At 36.8% G+C, this 22,573-nt stretch overlaps 1 protein-coding gene across 1 annotated transcript in view; it reads left to right on the forward strand.

Moving 5' to 3' along the window:
* LOC149144564 (endoplasmic reticulum oxidoreductin-2-like) overlaps nt 1-22,573 on the forward strand; it is an 88,484-nt gene that overhangs the window by 59,201 nt on the left and 6,710 nt on the right. Inside the window, 4 exon segments of the mRNA XM_089450112.1 lie at nt 1,908-2,163; nt 2,564-2,674; nt 4,138-4,256; nt 4,474-4,578. Of these exon segments, the coding sequence (XP_089306238.1) occupies nt 1,908-2,163; nt 2,564-2,674; nt 4,138-4,256; nt 4,474-4,578 (591 nt within the window).

Below are 22,573 nucleotides of genomic sequence, written 5' to 3' on the forward strand. Positions count from 1 at the left end.
AATCTCTTGCTCATGAAACCCATGATGCAAGCATTACAATAATTTTATTTTTCTTCTTTTCATCTCTTTACATAAAAATACAATTACATGTCATTATGAAGACCGAACCTAGTTACACTTTTCAACAGTGCTCACAAGCACTATCCTTGTTACAAGAGTAAGTAATTTTTCTTTCAAGATACTCCAATAGTTAGCCTCACACCAACTATCACATATTTAAGATAGAATATGAATCGTGACAAAGGTTGTTTCCTTCCTTTATGTATGAGGGAGGCCAACAATAACACATGGGGCAAGACCGCAAGTCAACAGCAAAGCCCCAAGTGGAGTGCTACACTAAACATGAATGCTGCATGGCACAATAGGTTATGTGCAATTGTGAAGGTGGTGCACCCTCCAAGCTTAGGTTCCCACATGCTAAGTACTCTAAGCAAGATGGTGTGTCCTCCAACAAATGCTTATCAACTCAAGCATTCCTCCTCAACATATGTACAAGGTGGTTCCCATGGTCCTAGGACTTTGTGCCCACCCTGCAAGTGCATAATGCTTGTCTTCAGGATGGTTACTCCACATGTTCTAAGTGCTCATCCTCCTCAAGAAGAGTGCCTTCGTAGAAAATTTCAAACAACCATATATGCCAACTATCGCATTAAGAAGTGCGCCTCCTTAGCATTGATCCCAAGATATGCATACACTATTACACCCAATAAGCTCTCCAAATGTAAGTATACCCAAAATACACCAAAGGGGCCAGGGGATCATAATCCCTCCACATCCAATGAAGTGTTTTCCTAGCTACGTGAAAATACTTTTGGAGCAACCAAAAGCTAACAAAAGCTTGCGGCTTGAAAATGGACAAATGTTTGTTCTGTGACTTAGTTGCCCGATTCAGAATGAATTGTTGTTTACATTGCTTAGTTGTTGCGGCAAAAACCATTGGTTTGGAGGAGGGTATATGCTTGTTTAAAGGGGGGGTGATATTGGTCTGGTCTATTTTGTAAAGAGGTTGACAATTTACTATTTAGTGAGTCATTGTTGTTGCTCTAATTATATTTTGATACCATTGGGAATGATGTATATATCTAGTTTAAAGTCTAATTTAAAGTTCATTTTAAAGGAATGCCTATTTTAAAAAGGGTTTTCCCATAATTTTTTTGATTTTTTATATATATCTATAATATAATATTTGGGGCAGGGTCCCTACATCAAGAGAGTAACGACAACAACTCACTAAATTGTCAACCTATTCACATCATAGAGAGTTTATGGCTAGGTCCCCACTTGGGGGACCTTGACGTTGCCTATAAAGTAGACTTAAATTTGAGTTCTTGGTGGAACATTGTTTTGAGGATCTTGTCAAAGGGTTTACCTTTTGTATGCTATCCACTTACTTAGTACTGCTAGTGTTGTTTGTTTGTAAAGCTTATTTCTTGATGTGTTTTTCTTGAATGCCTTAAACCTTCCTACACTGGCTTTCCCTTTGGAAGCTATTTGGGAGCAAAGAGACAAAAGGAGAAGCATGAAAGGAAAAGAGGGAGGGCTGTACTAGAGTAATTAGTTTTAACGAGGGTATGGGATAGAGAGAAAGCAAGTAGACTATACCTTCTAGTTTGTATATTGTTAGGTGTTTATTTTGAAATCTGGTCAGTGACATTTTTTCCCCTCTATGTATTCTGCCATCTACAAAAGTTGTAATTGATAATCTTAAGATTGCATGCTTTGTTCCCAAGCATTTTCTGATAAATCTTGTGGATTAATGGGTTTTTTATTATTGATCATTGCAGTTCCATCTCAATATATGCTTTCTTGGAGTTTTCTCATGGCCAGCTTTCATAAACATAATGCTCTGCTGCTGTTCTTTAAACTTTTCTGTTTAATAACTAGTTTGTTTTGCTTGACGCATTTAGGCAAGGCTTTGGTGTGATTGTCCATTCTGGCCTGATGATGGTATGTGCCATCTCCGAGATTGTAGTGTGTGCGAATGTCCTGCTCATGAGTTTCCTGAATCATTCAAGAGACCAAATATTCAGCTGTCCAGTGATGACCCAATATGTCAAGAGGGCAAGCCACAGGCTACAGTTGATCGGACTCTAGATAGTAAGGCATTTACGGGTTGGATGGAAATAGACAACCCCTGGACCTATGATGACGAGACTGACAACTGTAAGTGCAAACAGCCTTTGAATTGACATTCTGTCACGAGTTCAGTGTTTCTTGGATATTGATGTCTGTAAATTGTGTATTGTGATCAAATACTTTTACCGAAAGAATAATTTTTTGTATACACAATCTATAACTCATTATCATTAACCTTGGGTCTTGTATTTGATACACATTAACTACATCAGGAGAGAGAAATTAAATTACTTGCAATGTAGTAAAATTGTTAATTTGTGGTCATACTCAATGTCTTTTTTAGAAAGAGAATTTACACACCAGGAAATAGTTAACTAAATATCATAAACTACTCAAACTTATAATTTGTCATGAATGTGCATTGCAAATTTTGAAACATTACCATGCTTTCAATTAGTAAAATTGCTTCTGTATCTTCTGTTTGCAGCTGAAATGACTTATGTAAATCTTCAACTAAATCCAGAACGCTACACAGGCTACATTGGTCCTTCATCTCGGAGAATTTGGGACTCTATATACAAGGAGCATTGTCTCAAAGGTGATTAGATACCACTGCATGAAATGCATTATAATATGAAACCTTTCTCTAAGTTCGTGCAATGGTGGATCATGTATAAGGCTTCATGCTTCAAGCCTGCAGTGAAAGTCCTATAATTATTTATTCATGGTTGTTCTTGAATGTATAGATATATGCATTAATATTATTATATCCTTCCGTCTGTAAGCATATCAAGCACTATATTTGATTTGAGATCTTTCAATCTCTTAGGGGTCTTATTCAACATTTTCCCTTGGAAGATTATAACTTATAGACAGGTAAAGATTGAGATTTTCAATGGTATTTAGGGTGTCATGCATACACTTTGTTTTCTTTGGGTGTCGAATTACTAATGCACGTCTAATACTAGAATTCTGTCACTACTTTTTAGATTGCATTATCTCGTGAACTATAAATTTTCTTTGCTCAGGTTTATGGAGGATATGCTTCTCTTTGCATTGACCATGATTTCTTTATGTGGAACTTTTTTCTACATCTTTGGCGTGCCTCTGAAATAGGATTCATCATTTTACCCAAAGTCATGGGTTACTAAAATGATTGTCTATGCCAATCAATAGTCAGGGGTATGTGCTGATTTGCTGATGTGTTTTTATTAATCCTTCAATAGATTTCAATTCTTTGATCGATTATGGTAGCTTCTACTTTTTGTGCCAAAATGATCATATGAGAATCTAGATGGGAGGGACTTCACACTGGATGAAAGACTTATTTTCATCTTGTGAATTAAAGATGCATCCCCTTCTCCCTTTTGGGTTTTCCTTCTATATGTTTATTCTTCTAAATGCTTTCATTAGGCGCAGTTATGAAATTGTTGCTGAGAAGGGGTAGGGATGTGTTCTGTCTAAATGTTCTTTTAAACTCACCATAATGGCATAATGTGAATGCCAACTCCAAAAATTAATAGCATAGACTCTAAATTCAGAATATGTGGATGTTATTACCTTTCAGATAAGTTTTTCAATTTTCATTTTTGAGGCCCGCTTTTCTGCTAGGACTTTCTCAATGTACTTTTGTGATGTTGAGACACATTTGTGTCTAAATCGTGGCCCATGGGTGTGTCTATGAAACCAGATGGAATTGGTAAACATGTGTGAATAAGATATAATAAATATAAATGTAAGCGCCTTACATGGTTTTCATTAATGATTAAGTGCCTTATATGTTTTTCATTAATGATTCTTTTCTTGGGGGAAGGAATGCCTATAAAATTACTCTTGAAAACAGTTCAACTGCTAGAAGCTTTCCTAAAAAATTGTTTAGAGGAAAAACAGTGTAGGATTGAGAATGATATTTTTTATACATAGGGGATTTCTTATAACTTGTTTATCTACTATTAGTATTTTTATGTAGCAGCTGTTGTCTTCATCAGTTAAAATACGTCTTCCTCTTGATAGATCATTCTTTACATGCTATTTATTGGCTTTTGATGTATATGCTTGTAGATGGACCTGGAGATTCCTCTCCAGAGAGGCGGGTTTTCTACAAGCTTATTTCAGGGTTGCATTCTTCTATTACAGTTCATATTGCAGCAGAATATCTACTTGATGAGGAAAAGGATCTGGTAGGCCCTCTCAGTAATATCCATCTGTTCTTTAGATTTTGATGTGTATGTCCATATTTATGTGATGCAGATTTGTAGTTATATTACAAACCATTTTTAAGGCTTACTTTTGTATACATGGGTTTGGGTTATTAATTAGCAGCAGTTGAATTCTATGTACAAACTAGAGGTATGATCACTCATAAGAGCTCTTGTTATGCTGATTATCTTTGTCCAGTGGGGGCCAAATCCAATTTTGCTTTATGAACGGGTGTTGAAATATCCTGAGAGAATGAGAAATTTGTACTTCACATTCCTCTTTGTGCTTCGAGCAGTGACAAAGGTACATAATCTAAACACCTCCAAGTATTATGGACACAAGTATGGTAAGTAGTTCTTTATTATAATGCTAAAGCATATTTTTACTTGCTGTTGTGGAATGTTGCTATTATTTGGGTGTCAAATACCTGGCACCTCAGTGCCATTAGCTTCTATTTAAGTAAGATTCCTTTCCTCAGTCACACATTGAGAACTCTGAATGCGTTGACTTGATTTTAGCGTTATACACAAGAACATAGCTTTTACTAGTTTGTCCTAAGTGTCTAGTTTAATCTTGGTTCTGACTTACAATCCCATAGAATAAAATAATCTTGTTTGTTTGTATGTGTCTTCTGTTGGGTGAGAAAATGTTTGTTAGTAATAGATGATGCATGTGTCATAAGCATTTGTGTTCTGTATAACGAGCTTGGGATGCGTAAATTAATTAGTGTGTGAAGATGTGATGAAGGTGAGCTCTATGGTTGAAAATTGAAATTGCAATTAGGTTCTCTTTAGTTCTAAGTCTTTGGAAGATGAATCTTTCTTTTCTAGTGTTATGTAGTAGGTAGTAATTGGTAAATAAGATTCTATTTTGTTGCATCATAAAATTATTATAAAGTTAGCAAAGATTTAGACAATGTCTTGACTAGGATTTATTTTGGCTCATCAACAAGCTCTCGTTGAGCTTCTTTATCACTCAGATACCTTTGCGCATAGAAAAAATATGGTTGTATTATTTGATTCTCTGTTTATCAAGTCTAGAGTGAATCAAAGCCTTGTATCTTCTATGCGGAGCGACCAAAAGTTAGAATTCGCTACTAGAGTAGATGCCTTTTTTGCTATGGTGTCAATAAGGAAGTTCTTAATCAATGGATTATGAATAATAAACATTTTATATATTTCATCCAATGAAGGATATCTTAAATTGCTTGAAAAGTAGTATTATTTACATTAGAAAAATTGGTCCATAGACTAATTCGACATAATGGCTATTGGCTAGTTGCTCTAAAAGTGTTTACATCATGCTAGTGGTGTCTTCATGTGATGTGTGGGATGTATGGTTAAACCCCAGCCACTTAGTTGTATCGTAGACCTTTCGATTAATTATCTTTGGAGCGTTGACCACTAAAGTTGCATTTAAGGATTTGTCAAAGACTCCATGATAAAAGTACACTTAGAGCATTCCAGCACCATCAGATCAGTCAAAGTTTCAAACTTCATCAGGCCTTTTAAGCCCCTTTCCTCTTCTTCTTATCATATTGTTATTTAGATTCCGCAATCCTGCAGGGACACTGTAAAAATGATGCTAGTATGGTGAAATAGAGTCATAACAGACATAGGTAGCTTAGGGATTTACTAGCAAGTGAATCCACTCTAGGGAGTTTTTTTCCTTAGCTAATTATTTGTGTTTCTCAACACTAAATAAATAGTTGAGCTTTTCTCACAGATATACCCCAAAGCTGGAGTGTGGCTCGATGGTAAAGTCTTAGGTGAATTCTAGTGTCTAGAATCAATGTATATTACCATACTAGATCATCTCTAAAGTTTTGCGGAATTTGGTTAAGTCTAGGTGTCACTTTTATAATTGTTAAAAATTTCCCATAGGACAAGATTTTTAATAAATTTTTGATGTAAATGTAATAAGTGTTGTTTAGAGAAGTTGTAGGGGGTATGTGTACTCAAAATTAGACCTCTACACCACAACTTTCTACTAGGACACACTTTAAGGGTGAAAAACTAATTATTTACCCCTCAAAGCTCATTTTTCTTAAGTTTTGACGTAAAACTGGAAAATAAATTAGCCATAAATTAATAGTTGAGAGAAAACAAATTTTTTCTCCAAGTCGAAAATGCTCAAAACGAGGTGGAAATTAACAAAAAACTAAAGTCAAGTCAAAAAGTGATGGGGACTCCAATTACCAAGGAAGCTAACCACAAGAAAAAAATCAATGGTCCTCAAGCACAACGAATGTCCCAAAAAATCGCATTTTTTGAGGAGGATAATTTGAGTTCCAAGATTGATGGGGGTTTTGGTCAAGTTTTGACTTGGGATGAGCTTGAAGGGGGTCTCCCACTACTCCAACACTAAATTGCCACTACTCCACCCATTTTTCCAGTTGCAAACAACTATCTCTCTTGGAGACTGTACAGGCCATTGAAGCATTTCTAATTTCTTCATGGGATCAAGACGTTTTTCAAAGGGATCAAGATGTTTTCCTTGGGATCAACACATTGCACTTGGAGATGGATCTATCAATGGGATCTACTCCCATTTTTTCTATAAATTGAGGCTTGAGCTCCTCATTAGAATTAATTGTAATACTTAGCTGATGCTACTGGGCTAGTGGCTCTGCAAATTTTATACTCTATTTTTCCAGATCTAATAAGGCTAAGACTTTGGGGTTTATTCTATGTGGTGTTATTCGTCTGCCTTTGAGGTATAATTGTCTCAGTTCATTCTTAATGCTCTACAAGTGCTAAATCTATCTGATATTTCCATTTGCCAGGCTTTGGATCTATTGATGTAAAGCTATCTTGCGTTAATATTTGAGTTAGAGGACCACTCTAGACGGAGAAGCACTAGAGTGTTTTTGGTTGAATCCCTAGCCTTATATTTCATTGTATAATCTAGCTTCTTGTGGATCTAATGATTTCTTGTCAAGTGTGTAGAGATCTTTGTTTTATGAAGCAGATCTTGAGCATGGGGTAAGTTTTTGGTTGAGCAAACCCACTGCCAAGTCGAAAGCAGGAAGAATCCTCATTAATTTACTTCTCTCAAAGTCTGATCTAAAGATTGAAAAGGGAGTTTCTACCCAAATCTCTAAGATATCTCATTTTTTAAATCAAGATCTATTTATTTTATGCATTTTCATTTACAGATCTAGCTTTTTAGAGCGTATTAGATGGTTAATCCCTTATTTCTTGCACAAGAGCGGAGGTGTTCTCATACTCTTGTTGCTGGAATTTGTATTTTTAAGTGTACATATTCACTATTTTGTGATTTATTTTCTCTTGCAACAGTTCTAATTGTCCTCTTGATGTTTTTGTAGTTTCTCTTGGAAGCTTGAGGATTGGGGTTTTCTTTGAAGACATTTTCCATGGATCCATAGGTGGATGCTTGAAATATCAAGAGATCTACATATTTGAGATCTCTCCTACCCTGATCTGTGGATAAAACCCTCTATCTCTCTATCTTGTGCGCAGATCTTCCTCCCAAAGACTTCGAAATTGAGCCGTCCAAGTTAGATCTATTGGAGGAAAAACAAGTTTCTTCACTTGAGAAACTCCTTCACTGTAACACTTAAGCATTGGAAATTTTTCTCATTTGCATCTTGTATTTTGAGGAGTATTTGCTCCTTAAGCCTTTGTTATAAATCCTCTTCAAGATCCCTCATTTCTCTATAAGAAGGCATCTATGATAATAATAAAAATAAATTTTCTTTTTGAGGGAGCTTGGGGATTTCCCCTTGGCATCCCGATTTCCTCATTTGGAAGGAGGATCTTTGGATGATTGGTGACTAACTTTCTTCATTTGTTTTCTTTAGTTTAGTTTCTTGCTCATTTAATCATCTAGCTGCTCATTTACATGCTAGATCTAATCTCTAATTTGCATTTTTGCATTGGGTTAGTTATCACATTTAAATTCACTCATTTTCATAGCTGATTTACTAGCTTAGATCTGATTTATTCACTGCTGATATAATTTATTTTATTGCTGGTATATTGCTTATCTCATTGTTCATTTCATAATCTAACTTGTTTGCATTTCAGATCTTGCAGTTCTAGGAAAGTGTGACACTTTATTGAGCTATACTTAGCAATGTCAATTCATAATTTTTTTTTGTCATTAAGCACTTGTTTTAACTTCATCTCTCTAAATTTACCTCCAAGCATAAGCTTGGTTGATAGATTTTTAGGAAATCTTCCTCAACTTTCATTCAATTTCCCAAGATTTGAGTTTGGAGGAAAGGTAAAACCGTAAAACGATGACCTCACAGTTCTCTTGCATGGCTAAGTCCCTTGTAGGAACGAAGACATGCGGGTTGTCTTGAAAAACTAGGTGGGTATTGTTAATGATGCCCTAGCTTCCTCACTTAGCCTTCTTGCAACCACCTCGAGTCTTTACCAAATTGAAGGAATTAAGGGGAAGTAACACGCTAGAATAGGAATCAATAAAATTAACCAAGACCAATTTACTTCACACACTCACCTAAAACTTTGATTCACGTTGCATATAATTGGTTATCATTTAAGGTCTTTCTCAAATACATACAAGTTGGATTGTGAGCATTTACATTTACTTGCAAGCGCTTGATTTTATGTTCTTGTAGTTGTCCATTTCATGCTCATATTAAGCTCCCTTTGATGTCATTATATCATATTTGAGCAATTTCAAGTTCAAGTACAAGCTTTTTTCACTTGCAATTTTTACTATAGTTGCTCATCTTTCAAAGTTGTGTCTAATAAATTTTGATTTAATTCACTAACACTTGCTTTTGTTCAGCTTCCCATTTTTGCAATTTGTTGTAACTTGAAAATCATATTTCATCACAAGTATTGTGATTTTATTTTGAGCATATATTTCTTGTAAGTATATTATTATCGGCATTGGTCTACTCACAATTACTTTCCTTGCAGGATCTATATTGTTGAATCTAGTTGATCTGTTTTCAGTATTGATGTTTATATGCTCATAGTTATCTGTACTTGCTAATCAATATCATTTCAAGCTATAATTCAAGTTATTTGAATGGTGAATGCCTAATTGGTTTACTAATCATCTCCTAGAACTTGTTAGATTTAACAAGCTTTCCTTAGATATCTTCCTTCAGGTCTACCCCCCTTGGCTTAGCTAGGAGAGAGCCTAGATGGAGAGAGTTGAGATTAGGTGACAGCCTCTTCTCTAAGCATTGCCACAAAGGACACACCTTGTGGGGTTTAGGATTTTTCCCGCATTCTTAGGTGTGCAATTCGTGGAGGCAACAGAGAGACTTTAAATTTTTATAGGTCGAAACTTGACCTTGAACTTGGTGCCAGATGTGGCGCACTCCTTGATGAGGTGGTTATTGTATGTCGCATTGATATATTCTACATGGAGTGCATGTTAAGGAGGATGGTTGTTTGCATGGGTGTTGAATCTGCCTTGCAGGAATGTTTGACTCCGGAGGGAGAGTGCTTTTCCTATGTCAGGGTTCTAGTAGAAGGACCGATGATCCCTATGCTTAGAATTTGGTTAGCTGCATTGCATAGAATCCTTACAAACTTGTCTTGAACTTTGTGTTTTTGGGATTGGGAGACCTAGCCATTACAGTGATATTATAGCTCAGGGAAAGGGTTTCTCCACTATAGCACAAATTTGTGTTTTGAAAATGTTAATTTTTGGGCTAGATTGTTCTCTGCTGTAAATAATGCATTTAATTTTTTTTCAACATTTTCACATTACATTAAGCCCATATCATCATATCATCATAAGCAATTATATAGAGAGAACAATAACATCAACAATGCAGCGGAACAGTAAGAAATAGTAGAAGAAAAGCATGCACGATAGAGACACCAGGAGTTTTGGTCAGAGACTAGGGAAAAACCCCACAAAGGGGAAAAACCATAATCAATTTTTCTTCTTCTATTAGATATTCATCAAATGTTCAGTTGTGGTACAAAGTACAATAAGAATGAGACACAGGCCATCAAACAAATTATACCTCCTAGGGCCAATCCTGAATCATACAGGATCCTCATAAGATGGCAGTTCACAAGACTGTCAGGGAGTCCTCCACAACCTCAGATAGGGTTGCCTCCATAGCATATATTTCTGTCACAATAAGTGTCACTGTCCTGCATAAGCATATGTATCCCTGCCATATGTTACTGTCATAAGCATAGGAAATACTGTCATATATTACAGTCATACATCGTAAGAGTCACTGCCATCAATGCTGTCATAAGCACATGTATCGCTGCTCCAAACATCACTATCATAGATATAAGAATCGCTGCCCAAATATCACTGTCAAGAATCTCTGTTTCTGCCATATAGAAACAATTACCTCTGTCATAAATCACAGTTACAAGAGACATATCTTACTGCCATACCTTATGGCCATGTATCAAGAGTCACTATCATAAGTCACAAGAATTGTTGCCATACATCATAGCCATACATCACTGCGAACCATAGAGGATTAGGGCACTTAAAAGCTACTTAAGTAGGTCACGGTGATCTCTTAACAGGCCTTATAAAGGTCGCCTTTAGGGTCACAAAAATAACACCATAACACCAAAGGACCTGCATATAAGGTCGATTTAACCTTGCTGGAGCAATCCTTATATTTACAGAGAAAGGTTGTATATACTTACTGAAAAGAACACACATATCCTTGGAGAAAGAGCGTATATAGGACATAGATAGTCTGCATAGAATACTGTAGAGAAGCTGCATGAAATGCCAAACAAAATATCATAGAGAGACTGCATAATATACCACAGACTCCAGAGAGGCTGCACAATATACCACAAAGAAGGCTGTAGATGGTCTGAGATTAGGCCACATAGATTAGGGACAGGCTGCGTTAGGTTAGGTCATAGAGAGTAGAGATAGGGTGCATTAGGTTAGGCCCTAGAGGGTAGAGATAGGCCGCATTAGGTTAGGCCGCAAAGAGTAGAGATAGGCAGCAAACATTATCAAATGAGCTGCCTCAAGATACATAACAAGCTGCCACAAGATATACAATGAGATGCCATATGATACGCAACGAGCTGCCATAGAAGTACATTACGAGCTGCCACGGGAATAGGTTATGCTCTGTCCAAATGCCTTAGATAGTGCAAGCTCCTTTTCCACCAAAAAATTTAGATCAAGATGAGTGTGTTGAACAAATGACAAGCATCTTATTTATATAATCTTGAGGTGTGTTGACCACTACGTGTCAATGACCCATAGCAGTACACCCCCTTTTTTCGCAAAAGGGATAGTGCCTGATTGATGTGTTCGTGCCGTCCAACTATCATCATCAGCTTGATCATCATCTTATAATGTAAACCTAGTCTGCATGTGTATAATGTAAATAATCTCAACAGATCTGTGTCGTGTATGTAATTACCTAGGTAAACCTACTTTTCTAGTGACGATTTACATTCCGGGAGGTTTTTTGTCTCACCAATCCATTCTCGGATGGTCGACAGAGTTTTTCTTCAGCGTTACCCCAAAGTCGGAATGGATTTTGTTACTGAGATCTTAGGGGAGTCCTAGTGTTCTAGATCGAGTCTATGTAAAAGTGATTTGGGAATAATCCTAACTATTTGGTTAGGTTATTTTATTACAAATTGCTTGATTTGCTAGATTATATTTGTGTCACAAAACTGAGTAGTCTATGAGGGTCTTTTGCAAATGGGGTTTCCCCCTTGAGATGTAAAAAATGTGAAAATCATGATGTAAAGTGTCTTGAGGGTTGGAAAAATAATTTATCCCCTCATAGGTTAATTAATTAATTTTTTTGGTCAAAAATTAATTAAAATCCTAAGCCAGAAATTTAATTAATTCTAGGTCCTAGGTAAATTTAAATTCTCCGAAGGCAAAATTCGTTGGTCCTTCAAAATTAAATTTTAAGAGGTCCAGGGACTAAGGTAAATTGATTATTTTGCTAAATTTTAAGCTTTTGGTCCCTAGGGTTAAGTCAAAGTCAAAATTTTGAGGAAATTAATTCAAAAATTTAATTTTTGAATCAATTAAAATGCATTAAATTGAAAAATTCGAATTTCCTCAAGAATTTAAAATTTCGACGGATGAGATTAAAAGAATTTTTGATCCTCATCAATGGTCGAGATTGCTTTGTCGAGGATCACTCGAACTAGCCATTGGAGGATTTATCTTTAAATAAGAGGTCATTTGTCAGTCAGTTGATCCGATCTTTTGATTGTGTGCTAAGTGAAAAGCTCTCTTGTAATCTTTTTTATGAGCAATAAAGGAAGACTTTGGGGTTAATTTCTGCTGGTGTTACTCTTCGTGGAAATACTGTAAGATTTGTCATTTTCATGCATATATTTTTTTTTAGCCATTGATGTAGCTTTCTGAAGAGTGATTTGAGTACAGATATCTTGCTCAGTCGCTGGGGTTTGAATGATAATTTAAGTTTTGAATGTAATAGCAGGTATCTCTATTTATCTGAATTTTATTATAGTTTTCTCGCTCTATGTTGATGACCGAATCGAGTTTTGCAGGAAAGTATTGATTTTTAGATCATCGGGCGTTTGGGGAAGTTTTCGGTTGAACCAGCCAACTCCCAATCCGTGTTTTCTGAAGAGCCCAACTTTAATTTGATCCCGGGCTTATCATAAGATATTTTTTATGGGTGATGCATGAAGGGCTTTGAGCTCAGCACCTCCTTTAAACTTTAAAAATTTTAAATTTTTCTGTGCTAAATCGATAGATCTGGCTGTTGAGAGCCTCAGATTATCAGATCTGGGAGCGGAGTTGGACTCACACTCCCTAGATCTGATAGATTTGCCATTCATGTACATAGATCTATAATTATTTTCAGTTTTCTGACTTGGGTTTTCTGGGTTTTAGTTTTTTGGGTCATTGTATATATCGTTTGGGCCAATGTTGCATGAAGTGTCCCCCCGGTTCCAAGCCTAGAAGCGCGTCCCGTATGGAGGCGCCTAGGAAGCTTCGGCGGAAGCGCGCTTCCGAATTTTTTTGCCGCTTTTTGGAATTTTCGGAAGCGTGGCTCGGAAGCACGCTTCTAGACCTTCGAAGCGCGCTTCGTACGACGCTTCGGGCGTACGAAGCATGGCGCTTCGGAGGAGGAAGCGTACGCTTCCCGTACACTTCCGGAAAAGGCCGCACGCAAGGTAAAATTCAGTTTTTTTAAATTTTTGTTGACTTGGCATAAAGGGGGTGGGTTAGGGTGAGGTTAAGGTGAGGAATGAAGGGAATAAAGCCCCCATTCATTCCTCATTTGCTCACTTTGAGTTTATGAGAGTTGGAGAAGAGAAGAGAGGAAATGAGAGGAGAAGAGAGGAGAGCTTGGAGGAGTGAAGGAGGAGGAGCTAGGAGAAGGAGGAGGAGCTTGGAGCAAGAGCTTGGAGGACTTCATCTACAAGAGCTAAAGAGGTAAGTTCAAACCCCAAACTCCCTTATTTTTTTGACATTTTTTTTGTATTTTTCTCCTCCCTCTCCGACTCTTTCCCATTATTTCTACTTGCTCCTTTACTTTCAGGTTGTCCACCACCTATATCCATATTCCAAGATGGTGTTCTTTTGGCTTCTATGTATCATTCGACTCTTGGTTTTAATGATGGCAAGGGGGAATAGAAATAGAAGGGAAGAAACACAAGAGGACAGTGGTCCCAATATGAGTGACCCAATGTATGATGAAGAGGAAGGCTTTGAAGAGGAAGGGGATGAACCTGAAGGGGAAACTGAAACACTAGATGGGAAAGCTGCATTAACACCCTTGTGGAACTTGACCAAACTTGATGGAGGAAAGGGTGGTGGAACTTACAAATTTGTGTGCCCTCATGGTTGTCATGGAGGAAAACCATATTGTGGTTCATATACCCGTGTGAGGAGGCATCTTTGTGGGGTGCTGGACAGTGATGAAAAAAAGGGTTCTGTGGGGGTACAAATTTGCCCAAACATTTCAACTGCAGAAAGAAGAAAATACATCCAAATAGAGGGATGCTGCACAACAAAAAAACAAGAAAGAAAAACTCATTCTGAATCAAGTGCAACCTCTAAATTTGGTAGCTGCTCGTCTCCTCGTGGTACTTCTCCAAGCTTTGGAGGTAGAAGAACAATAGGGGATTTCCTTAATGTTGCTGGGAGGGATGATGTGGATGGAAAGATAGTCCGTTTTCTTTGTGCTTGCGGTATACCATTCAATGTGCTTCGCTCTCGCTATTGGCATGAAATGGTAAAGGCCATCAATGAAGCCCCAAAAGGATACAAGGCCCCCAACTATGAGAAAGCTAGAACAGTGTTATTAGAAAGAGAAAAAGCTAAGGTTGAAAGAGCTTTGACACGTTTTACAAATGAGTGGGTAGATTCTGGGGTATCCATTGTATCAGATGGGTGGACAAATATTAGAAACCAACATTTGATAAATGTTCTTGGTGTTTCTTCTAGTGGTGCAATATTTATTACATGTCATGACTCCTCCATCACTGCATCTGCACAAAACATTGTAGATCTCCTATTGGAATCAATCAAAGATGTTGGTCCGAATAATGTGGTTCAAGTGATCACAAATAATGCAGCAAACTGTAAGGCAGTAGGAAAAATTATTGAGCGTACTTATCCACACATCTTTTGGTTTGGGTGCCTGGTTCACACATTGAACCTTTTGATGCATGATATTGTGAAGCACAAAGAATGTGGGTGGATTAATGAGCTTTACAGGAGAGGGAAGCAACTCATTAAATTCATCACAGGGCATACAAGGGTAAACTACTTCTATGACACTTACTCCAAGTTGCAGTTGCTTAAAATTGCAAAGACAAGATTTGCTAGTTATTACCTCACCTTTAGGCGGCTAGTGAAGGTGAGACAAGCTTTAACTAATCTGGTGTGTGCTGAATCATGGGATGAAATTAACACTGACATAGATGGTGCTAATGCAGTCAAGGACACTGTTCTTGACAGTTACTTTTGGGCACAGGTTAAATATGTTTTGCAATTCACCAAACCAATTTATTACATGATCAAGTTTGCAGATTTAGATCGACCAGTAATTGGGGAGGTGTATGAGCAAATGGATAGCATGTTGGGGCAGATTAAAGACATTGTTGAGCCTAGAGATACCACCTTGTACAATTATATTCGTGCACAGGTGGAAAACCGATGGGAAATGCTAAATGTTCCATTGCATGCATTAGCATATGTTTTGACACCTAAATACTATCAACCATCATGGCTTTCAACACCAGCACCTGGGGGGGGAAGCAGGAGAAAACCACACCAAGATCAAGAGGTTCACAGAAAATATATGGCTGCATTGAGTAAATTAATCCCTGATGAGGAGGAGGCTGCATTGGTATGGAGACAGGTGAGCAACTATACGCCTGGTCCATTTGGGAGCATGCATGCAATTAAAGATCGAGAGACTTTTTCTTCTCTTGAGTGGTGGAACATGCATGGAGGGGGTACTCCACTTCTACAAACTTTGGCATTGCGGGTGCTATCACAGGTGGTAAACACTTCTTCTGCAGAGAGGTGTTGGAGCTCTTATTCTTTCATCCACAGTGTTAAAAGGAACATGTTGAGTTTAGACCGGGCAGAGAGCTTGGTTTATGTTCATTACAACTTGCGATTGTTGTCCCATTACTGTGAAGATGCAAAGTCTAATAAAGACCTGTTGATTTGGGACAAGAATCCAGAGGAGCCCAATTTGGAGGATGGAGTGTTGCAATTAGAGCAATCAGAGGATGCTCTTATCCAGGTATGTCCATTGTGGTATGAATTTTCCAATTTTTCCTTATAAAGCATTTCTCTAATTCATGTTTTTAATTTTTTTGTTAACTAGTGTTTTTTTTGCATGAATTTTTTGAGCGATTCCAGGATGATGATGATTGTGTTGATATGTCACCCCACCCCCATCTGTTCCTAGGTTCCATGGTTCAACACCAACAGTAGTGGGTTCTTCTTCATCAGTTTCAGTGCCACTGCCACAACTTCCACAGGCACCACCTTCTTCATTGCCACCACGTGGAGGCCTGCCATCACGTGGAGGCCCGCCGCCACGTTCTCTTCGTGGTGGAAAGAGGAGAGATTAGTAGATATATTCACAATCTACTACTTTTGTCATAGATTACTCATTAATCTTGTAGGCTTGTGAATTTGAATTTTGAACCTTTTTTGTCTTGGCGTTGACCAAGTGACATATTTTGTAAACATTATTATTTGAATTTTGGACATGACAAATGTTGACAGTTACTCACTTGCTAAATAAATCATAATATGCTCTATGTTTTATGTTTTATAATATGCTTAAATGTTTTATGTTTTATAATATGCTTAAAAATTTGATGTATGTTTGTAATAGCTAGAATATAGATGGTTGTTGTACATACTAGTAACTACAATGGAATCATGGATGCCATATCTATCTTGATTTATGCAAAAATATGCATGTTTTCATGTCTTCTACAATTAATTTGGTATTTGGGATGTTTGTTTTGAGTATAAATGCAAATATATATATATATATATATATATATATATATATAGAGCAGACGCTTCCGTGGATGCTTCGCTTCCTAGATTTTTGGAAAATGACGCTTCCACGTCCCCGCTTTGTGCAACATTGGTTTGGATGTTTCTTGTTGTCTTGCAGCTACAGATCTGAAGGAGAAAACTGTGTAGAGTCCAGATCTAGGCCTTGGAGGGTAAGATCTGGATCTCTGGGGTTTAGCAACATCATTTTTGCAGGGATTCTATCTAGATTTTGCAGTCCAGGGTTTCAAATTTTTTCTAAATCTGGAGAAATTTTTAAGGGTTTTATTAATAAATGCTGAAGCAGAATATAACATTTTAATCTTGAAATTTCTGGGTTACTGTTGGGATATCATTTTTTGAATTTCTGGGTTTTATTGGAAAATTTCAGTTTTTTTTTAACAAGGCCCCAGCCTTGCTGCCTGCATTCTCTTCGAATCGGCAAAGTCCCAGCTTCGCTGCCATCTCTCTTTGCATTTTCCTCACCAAACCCTCGTTGCGTGCTGCTGCTCCATTTCTCTCTTGCCACATTTCCTTCCTTCCATCTGTGTTATTCTTCAGATCCCTCACGCAGACTTCTGTTCTCGCTGCCATAATCTGCAAACCCTCATGCAGCTCCTTTCTAGCCTTTCCGTGGCCTTGAGATCTCCCTCTATCCATTCCGTGGCTGCCTGAACCCCGCTGTCTGTCCCTTCGCTAGCCTTTAGTTTCCATTGACCTGCCCTCCTACACAACCCTTTTCCACCATCGAATCTGCCTTTTTCTTCTTATCCGCAGTAGCCTCCGTCATCAAAGCTCCATCGCTTTTCGACTGGCCACCTTCACACTGCCATTTCAATCCTTATCCTGTTTGCAGCCATACACCCGTAGCCTCCATCTCCTTCCCGCAGCTCCAGCCCTCAGCATCCCTTCTCGCTTTTCCTAGCTGCTCCATACATAAACCCGCAAGCAGCTCCATCTTCTCTAGGCTCTCACGCAGCGATCACTGCAGCCCGAGCTCCCTTCATCCAACAAAGCTACTCCCGCGTGCATTTCTCTGTCGACCTGCAGTTGCAAAAAACCACAAACGCATACATTCGATTTTTATGTTCATTTGTATATATGCGTTAGTTTTCATTTAGCTTTGTTTTTTTATATATTTTTTTTTAAGGTTTAAGTCGGCCATTCATTTTTATTTTTATTTGATTTCATTCCATTTAGTTTCACCTTTTTTATGGTTTTGATTAAAAAATATAAAGTTTCAAGAATCTAAAAACTTAAAAAACTTTTAAAAAACTAACCTTTTGACATTTTATTTTTTCCTTTCTTTTATTTCTAATTTAAAAATTTCATTAAAAAATCATAAAAAATTAAAAAATTCTAAAAATCTTAAATTTTTGTGACAAGGAGTTAAAGTAAATTAAAGGAATTGTGCTTTAACATTAAAATTTTTTAACGTGGTCTACGGCCCATTAAAAATTCGATTTATTAACCCGTTGATTTGTTTTACTTCTTTATATTTTTCCTAAGGAGTAATTGAAGCGCTAATCTAAAGTTCCTTGGTGTTATCTGGTGATTAAATGCATTTTCATGATTTTTCTATGGTCAAAGTGTGACTAGTGTTTTAAAATTTATATTGGCCATAGGAGAAAGTTGATTAAATCTAGATCTAGGCAGTAAACGAAAATCATTTTAAATCTAGAATATCTTGCGTGATAAAGTTTTGGGCGTTTATATCGATCATTCATGATTGTTACTGTTCGTTACATATTGGAAAAATATTCCGGATGACTTGTTTTCTTACTTAATCTATGGTTAATTCAAATTAAAGGCACTGGTCTATAATCATTTCTAGTCAGAGGTCGTGTCTTGGTTGCATTAGTGTTTGATCTATTCATCTGAATTAATCGAGATTCATTTAAATTCATCAAGTTGTTCATCATTAAAATCTCCTAGAGCTTGTTTTCCATAGGCTTTCTCATCCATTTACCTTAGGGACTATCCCCCTTGACTTGCCTAGGAGAGAGTCTAAACGGAGTGAGTAAGGATCAAGAGTGACAACCCTTACTCTGAGCGTTGTCGCGGTGCCTACACACTTTGTGCGACAACAAGGTGCAACGATTAGCCATTTCTAGGGCATTCCTCAAGCCAAACCAACTTGAACTTTGGAGGGAAAAACACAAATTCAAATTTGCTAATTGAAGCCAACATAAATACTTGCCCATATAAATTTATGCCATATTAAATAATAATGATAGGATTTTTTTTAATCCCATTTGAAATCTTTCTTTGGGTTGACATGGGATTCTTTTGGGGTAGTTGGGTTTCTCTTTGGGAAATTCATCCCATAGCTGCCCAAAATTTCAACAGAAAAGTGGTTTGAGTCAACTCGATCTAGTGACTATAATACTCAATACTTCAACTTGGTCATATATAAATGCTAAAAGTAGTCCAATTAATATAAAAACCATAAACCTTTAAAGTTTGGGATTTGACACACATAACGAATAATACTATTAACAATGATAGTAACTCTAGTTGTTTGGATGAGGCTTGCACCGTGAGAGTGGTTGCCATCATTCTTGGGGGCTGGTCCCCATCCACCATTGACTAGTTTTAGATCTGAGATTGCATCACCCTAGCCATCATTCTGCTGCACAGCCTCCTTGGGAGACTTCTCACATTGTGTTCACATGGTAAATCATTTTTTGACCATTTTGGAATTTTCTTTTCTGGCAATTATTAGAAAGTAGCCTTTATTTTTATTGTAGATTTGGTGATCGTATTCTCAAGTAGATACAATATTCTTGTTTTCTTTTTTATTTGGATGTTTTGCTTTGTAATTGGCATTCACCCCATTGGCATTGTCGAAAAATGACCAATGTGTGACATAAGTTTCTCGGCACTCATTGGAATTTTTTTACATTAGTTGTCATAAAATAGTCTTCAAAATTAGTAGTAGTTTTATAAAATTTATTGGAAAAATAATCCCTCTGTGAAAAATGTATTTGTCTTGGAAATAACCATGTGAGTGCTGGGAATTCATAATTTTGGTGCTGTGGTGGAGGGGGCTAGCTGTGGTGGTGTTCCCTTGTCTCATCAACAGTTTAACCAAATCTATGTTGTGGTGATTGCTTGGATTGGGCTGAACACATTGGATAGTTGACAAGTGATTCCCGACTTATTGTACGTGGAGCATGCCCCTAATGTTTTGACAATTGGTGAAGGCGTGACACATCTGATTTGACATTTTGCATCTCTAGAATCATTTTCACATGCATATTGACATAAATTAGTGATCTTCCATAATGGGAAAATCATTTAGCTTTTAATAGGTTATGCCTTGTTAAACATAGCATCATTTCATTCCTTTCAAATGAGGACAATCACTTCAATTCTAATTAGTTTCCTTGTTGTGTGAATTTGGATAGCCCGATTAAGTTTATCTTCTAAGAGGGTTACACTCGAAAATATGGAAGTCGGGAGGAGGTTGCCAAAAAACTTAGTGATCGAACCCCATGCTGATTTTGTATATGACTAATACAAGAAAAGATGCTGGAGTGTTCTTGATCTACTACAAAGAGGACACTTAGGTTGAGGGATGCCCAATTTAATCAACTTGTTGCCAAGAGATAGGGTACCTATGATGAGGGACCAAAGATTCAATCTTTTGTTGAAAGAGCTAGGTTGTTTGTTTCGATTTGAGCCTCCAAAGCTTATTCATGGACTAGCTAGGATAGTTTTGTTATAGAGACCTTTGTAACCATCTATATGTTTGTATTTCTTGAAGGCCTTGGTCTTGTTCCATTTCTAATCCTTCCACTAGGGATAATGGGATTGCAAGAGTGGATCAAGGATAATTTTAGGGGCGAATGTTCGCCCTTTGGCGAAATTAAGGGGTTTTAAATTTTTAGTGGGCGAATATTTTGTATCATAGTACATTTTTACAAATCACCTCAAATAGCCCACTTTATTTTAAGGGAGAGGGTAAAAAAGGTAAATTTAGCCCTTGAAATTAGGACTTACAAACTTCCATTCGCCCATTTTCAAGAATAGGTTTTATTTAAGTGAATCCATTCGCCCATTTTCAAGAATAGGTTTTATTTAAGTGAATCCTATGGGCCAAATACCATATTTATAAAAGAGGTATGGTAAATTAATAAAAATATAAATAAATGAGAGGTATGGTAAATAAATAAAACATTTTAAATATTTACTCCATAAGTCACCTTATATACATGTAAGGGTGTAAACAAATAAAATTGGCAGGAGGGGGAGAGGTTATTCATAAGCTTGATGGAAAATTAGCCATTAGCTATTCCTGGAGCTTGGGACACAGGGATAATAATGAAGCTGAGATGTATGGCCTCTTCTTGGGCCTAACTTTGGCTAAATATTTGAATATTCAAAATTTAGCAATTTTTGGGGACTTTCTCCTAACTATTCATTTCTTATACAAAGGAACTTGGTCCAAAGATAACTATCTCAAACTCCTGCTACAAGGAATCTCTAGAGCCTTTGAAATATTCCCTCTTAAATCCTTCTTTCACCTCCTCAAGTCCCAAAATATGGAAGCCAACAAACAAGCCAACAAATAAGTAAAGTGGAGGTATGGTAAATAAATAAAACGTCTTTTTATACTTACTCAAAAGATATGTAAATAAATAAAAATATAAATAAACTAGACGTATCGTAAATAAATAAAACCTCTTTTATATTTAGTCCATAACCCTCGTTCTATTTATGAAGGCTCAAGAAAGAGGTTTTATTTAAGTGAATCCTATGGGCCAAATACCATATTTGTAAACGAGGTATGGTAAATTAATAAAAATATAAATAAACGAGACGTATGGTAAACAAATAAAACATTTTTTTATATTTACTCCATAAGTCACTTTATATTTACGAACACTCAAAAAATGGGTTATATTTAGGTGAAACCTATGGCCAAAATTCTATGGGACAAATACCATGGACTAGATTGTTATTAATACCATGCAAAAAACCATTATTAACCCTAATATTAGAATTAATAAAAATAAAAATGGCACATGGTATTGACCCATGGTATTCACCAAAATGGCACATGGTATTGACCCATGGTATTCACCTAGAATGTAGCCTATTTAAATGGGGGAGTTAAACCAGCATGTAGCCTATGCTAAGATTCACTAGGACTTTACAAAGTTCTATTATTTAGTGAAAGACTCGCCAAGATCTTACAAGATTTTATAATTGAGTAAAATATTCGCCATGCCTGGTGAGAGATTCGCCAAAAAATTATATATGCATATTATATTATTGATAAAATCGCCTTCCATTTTTCCTATATACCATGGAGATTCGCCCATTTATTATATTTATAAATTTAGGGGGGGTTATTAAAATTTTCCCTGGAGTTGATTAATAAGTAAAGAAAATGGGATTACTTCTTTAATTTGTTCTATAAGCAATTTATCTAGGTTAGCCTTGTTATAGCAAAATCTAGCATTTAGTGGAAAGCTTCACTAGGTGACCTAGACAATGTGCAACACACAATAGTGTTACTACTATCACCTCAGCAACTTCTCCCCTTTCTTTAGTGAAAGACACAATCTAACACAAGGGAGGCTTCCCTGGTAGGGCTTAGAGATCAACTAACCCAAGGATCTCCTACAAAATGCCCCTTAAGGATTCTATAAGAAAAATCCAATGGGCAAGGGTATGACAGGTTAGGGTTTTCAGAGGTTGAAACAATAAGTTCAAGACTCAGGTTCAAAGGGCTGATGGGTTAATCTAAAGGCTAAGGTTAGCCTAAGGAGTCTCAAATAGGTTATCTGAAGTTTGA

The sequence above is a fragment of the Pinus tabuliformis genome, chromosome X, assembly GCF_031772625.1.
Source record: "Pinus tabuliformis cultivar Carrire ecotype Pingquan chromosome X, CPIR1, whole genome shotgun sequence".
Lineage (NCBI taxonomy): Eukaryota > Viridiplantae > Streptophyta > Pinopsida > Pinales > Pinaceae > Pinus > Pinus tabuliformis.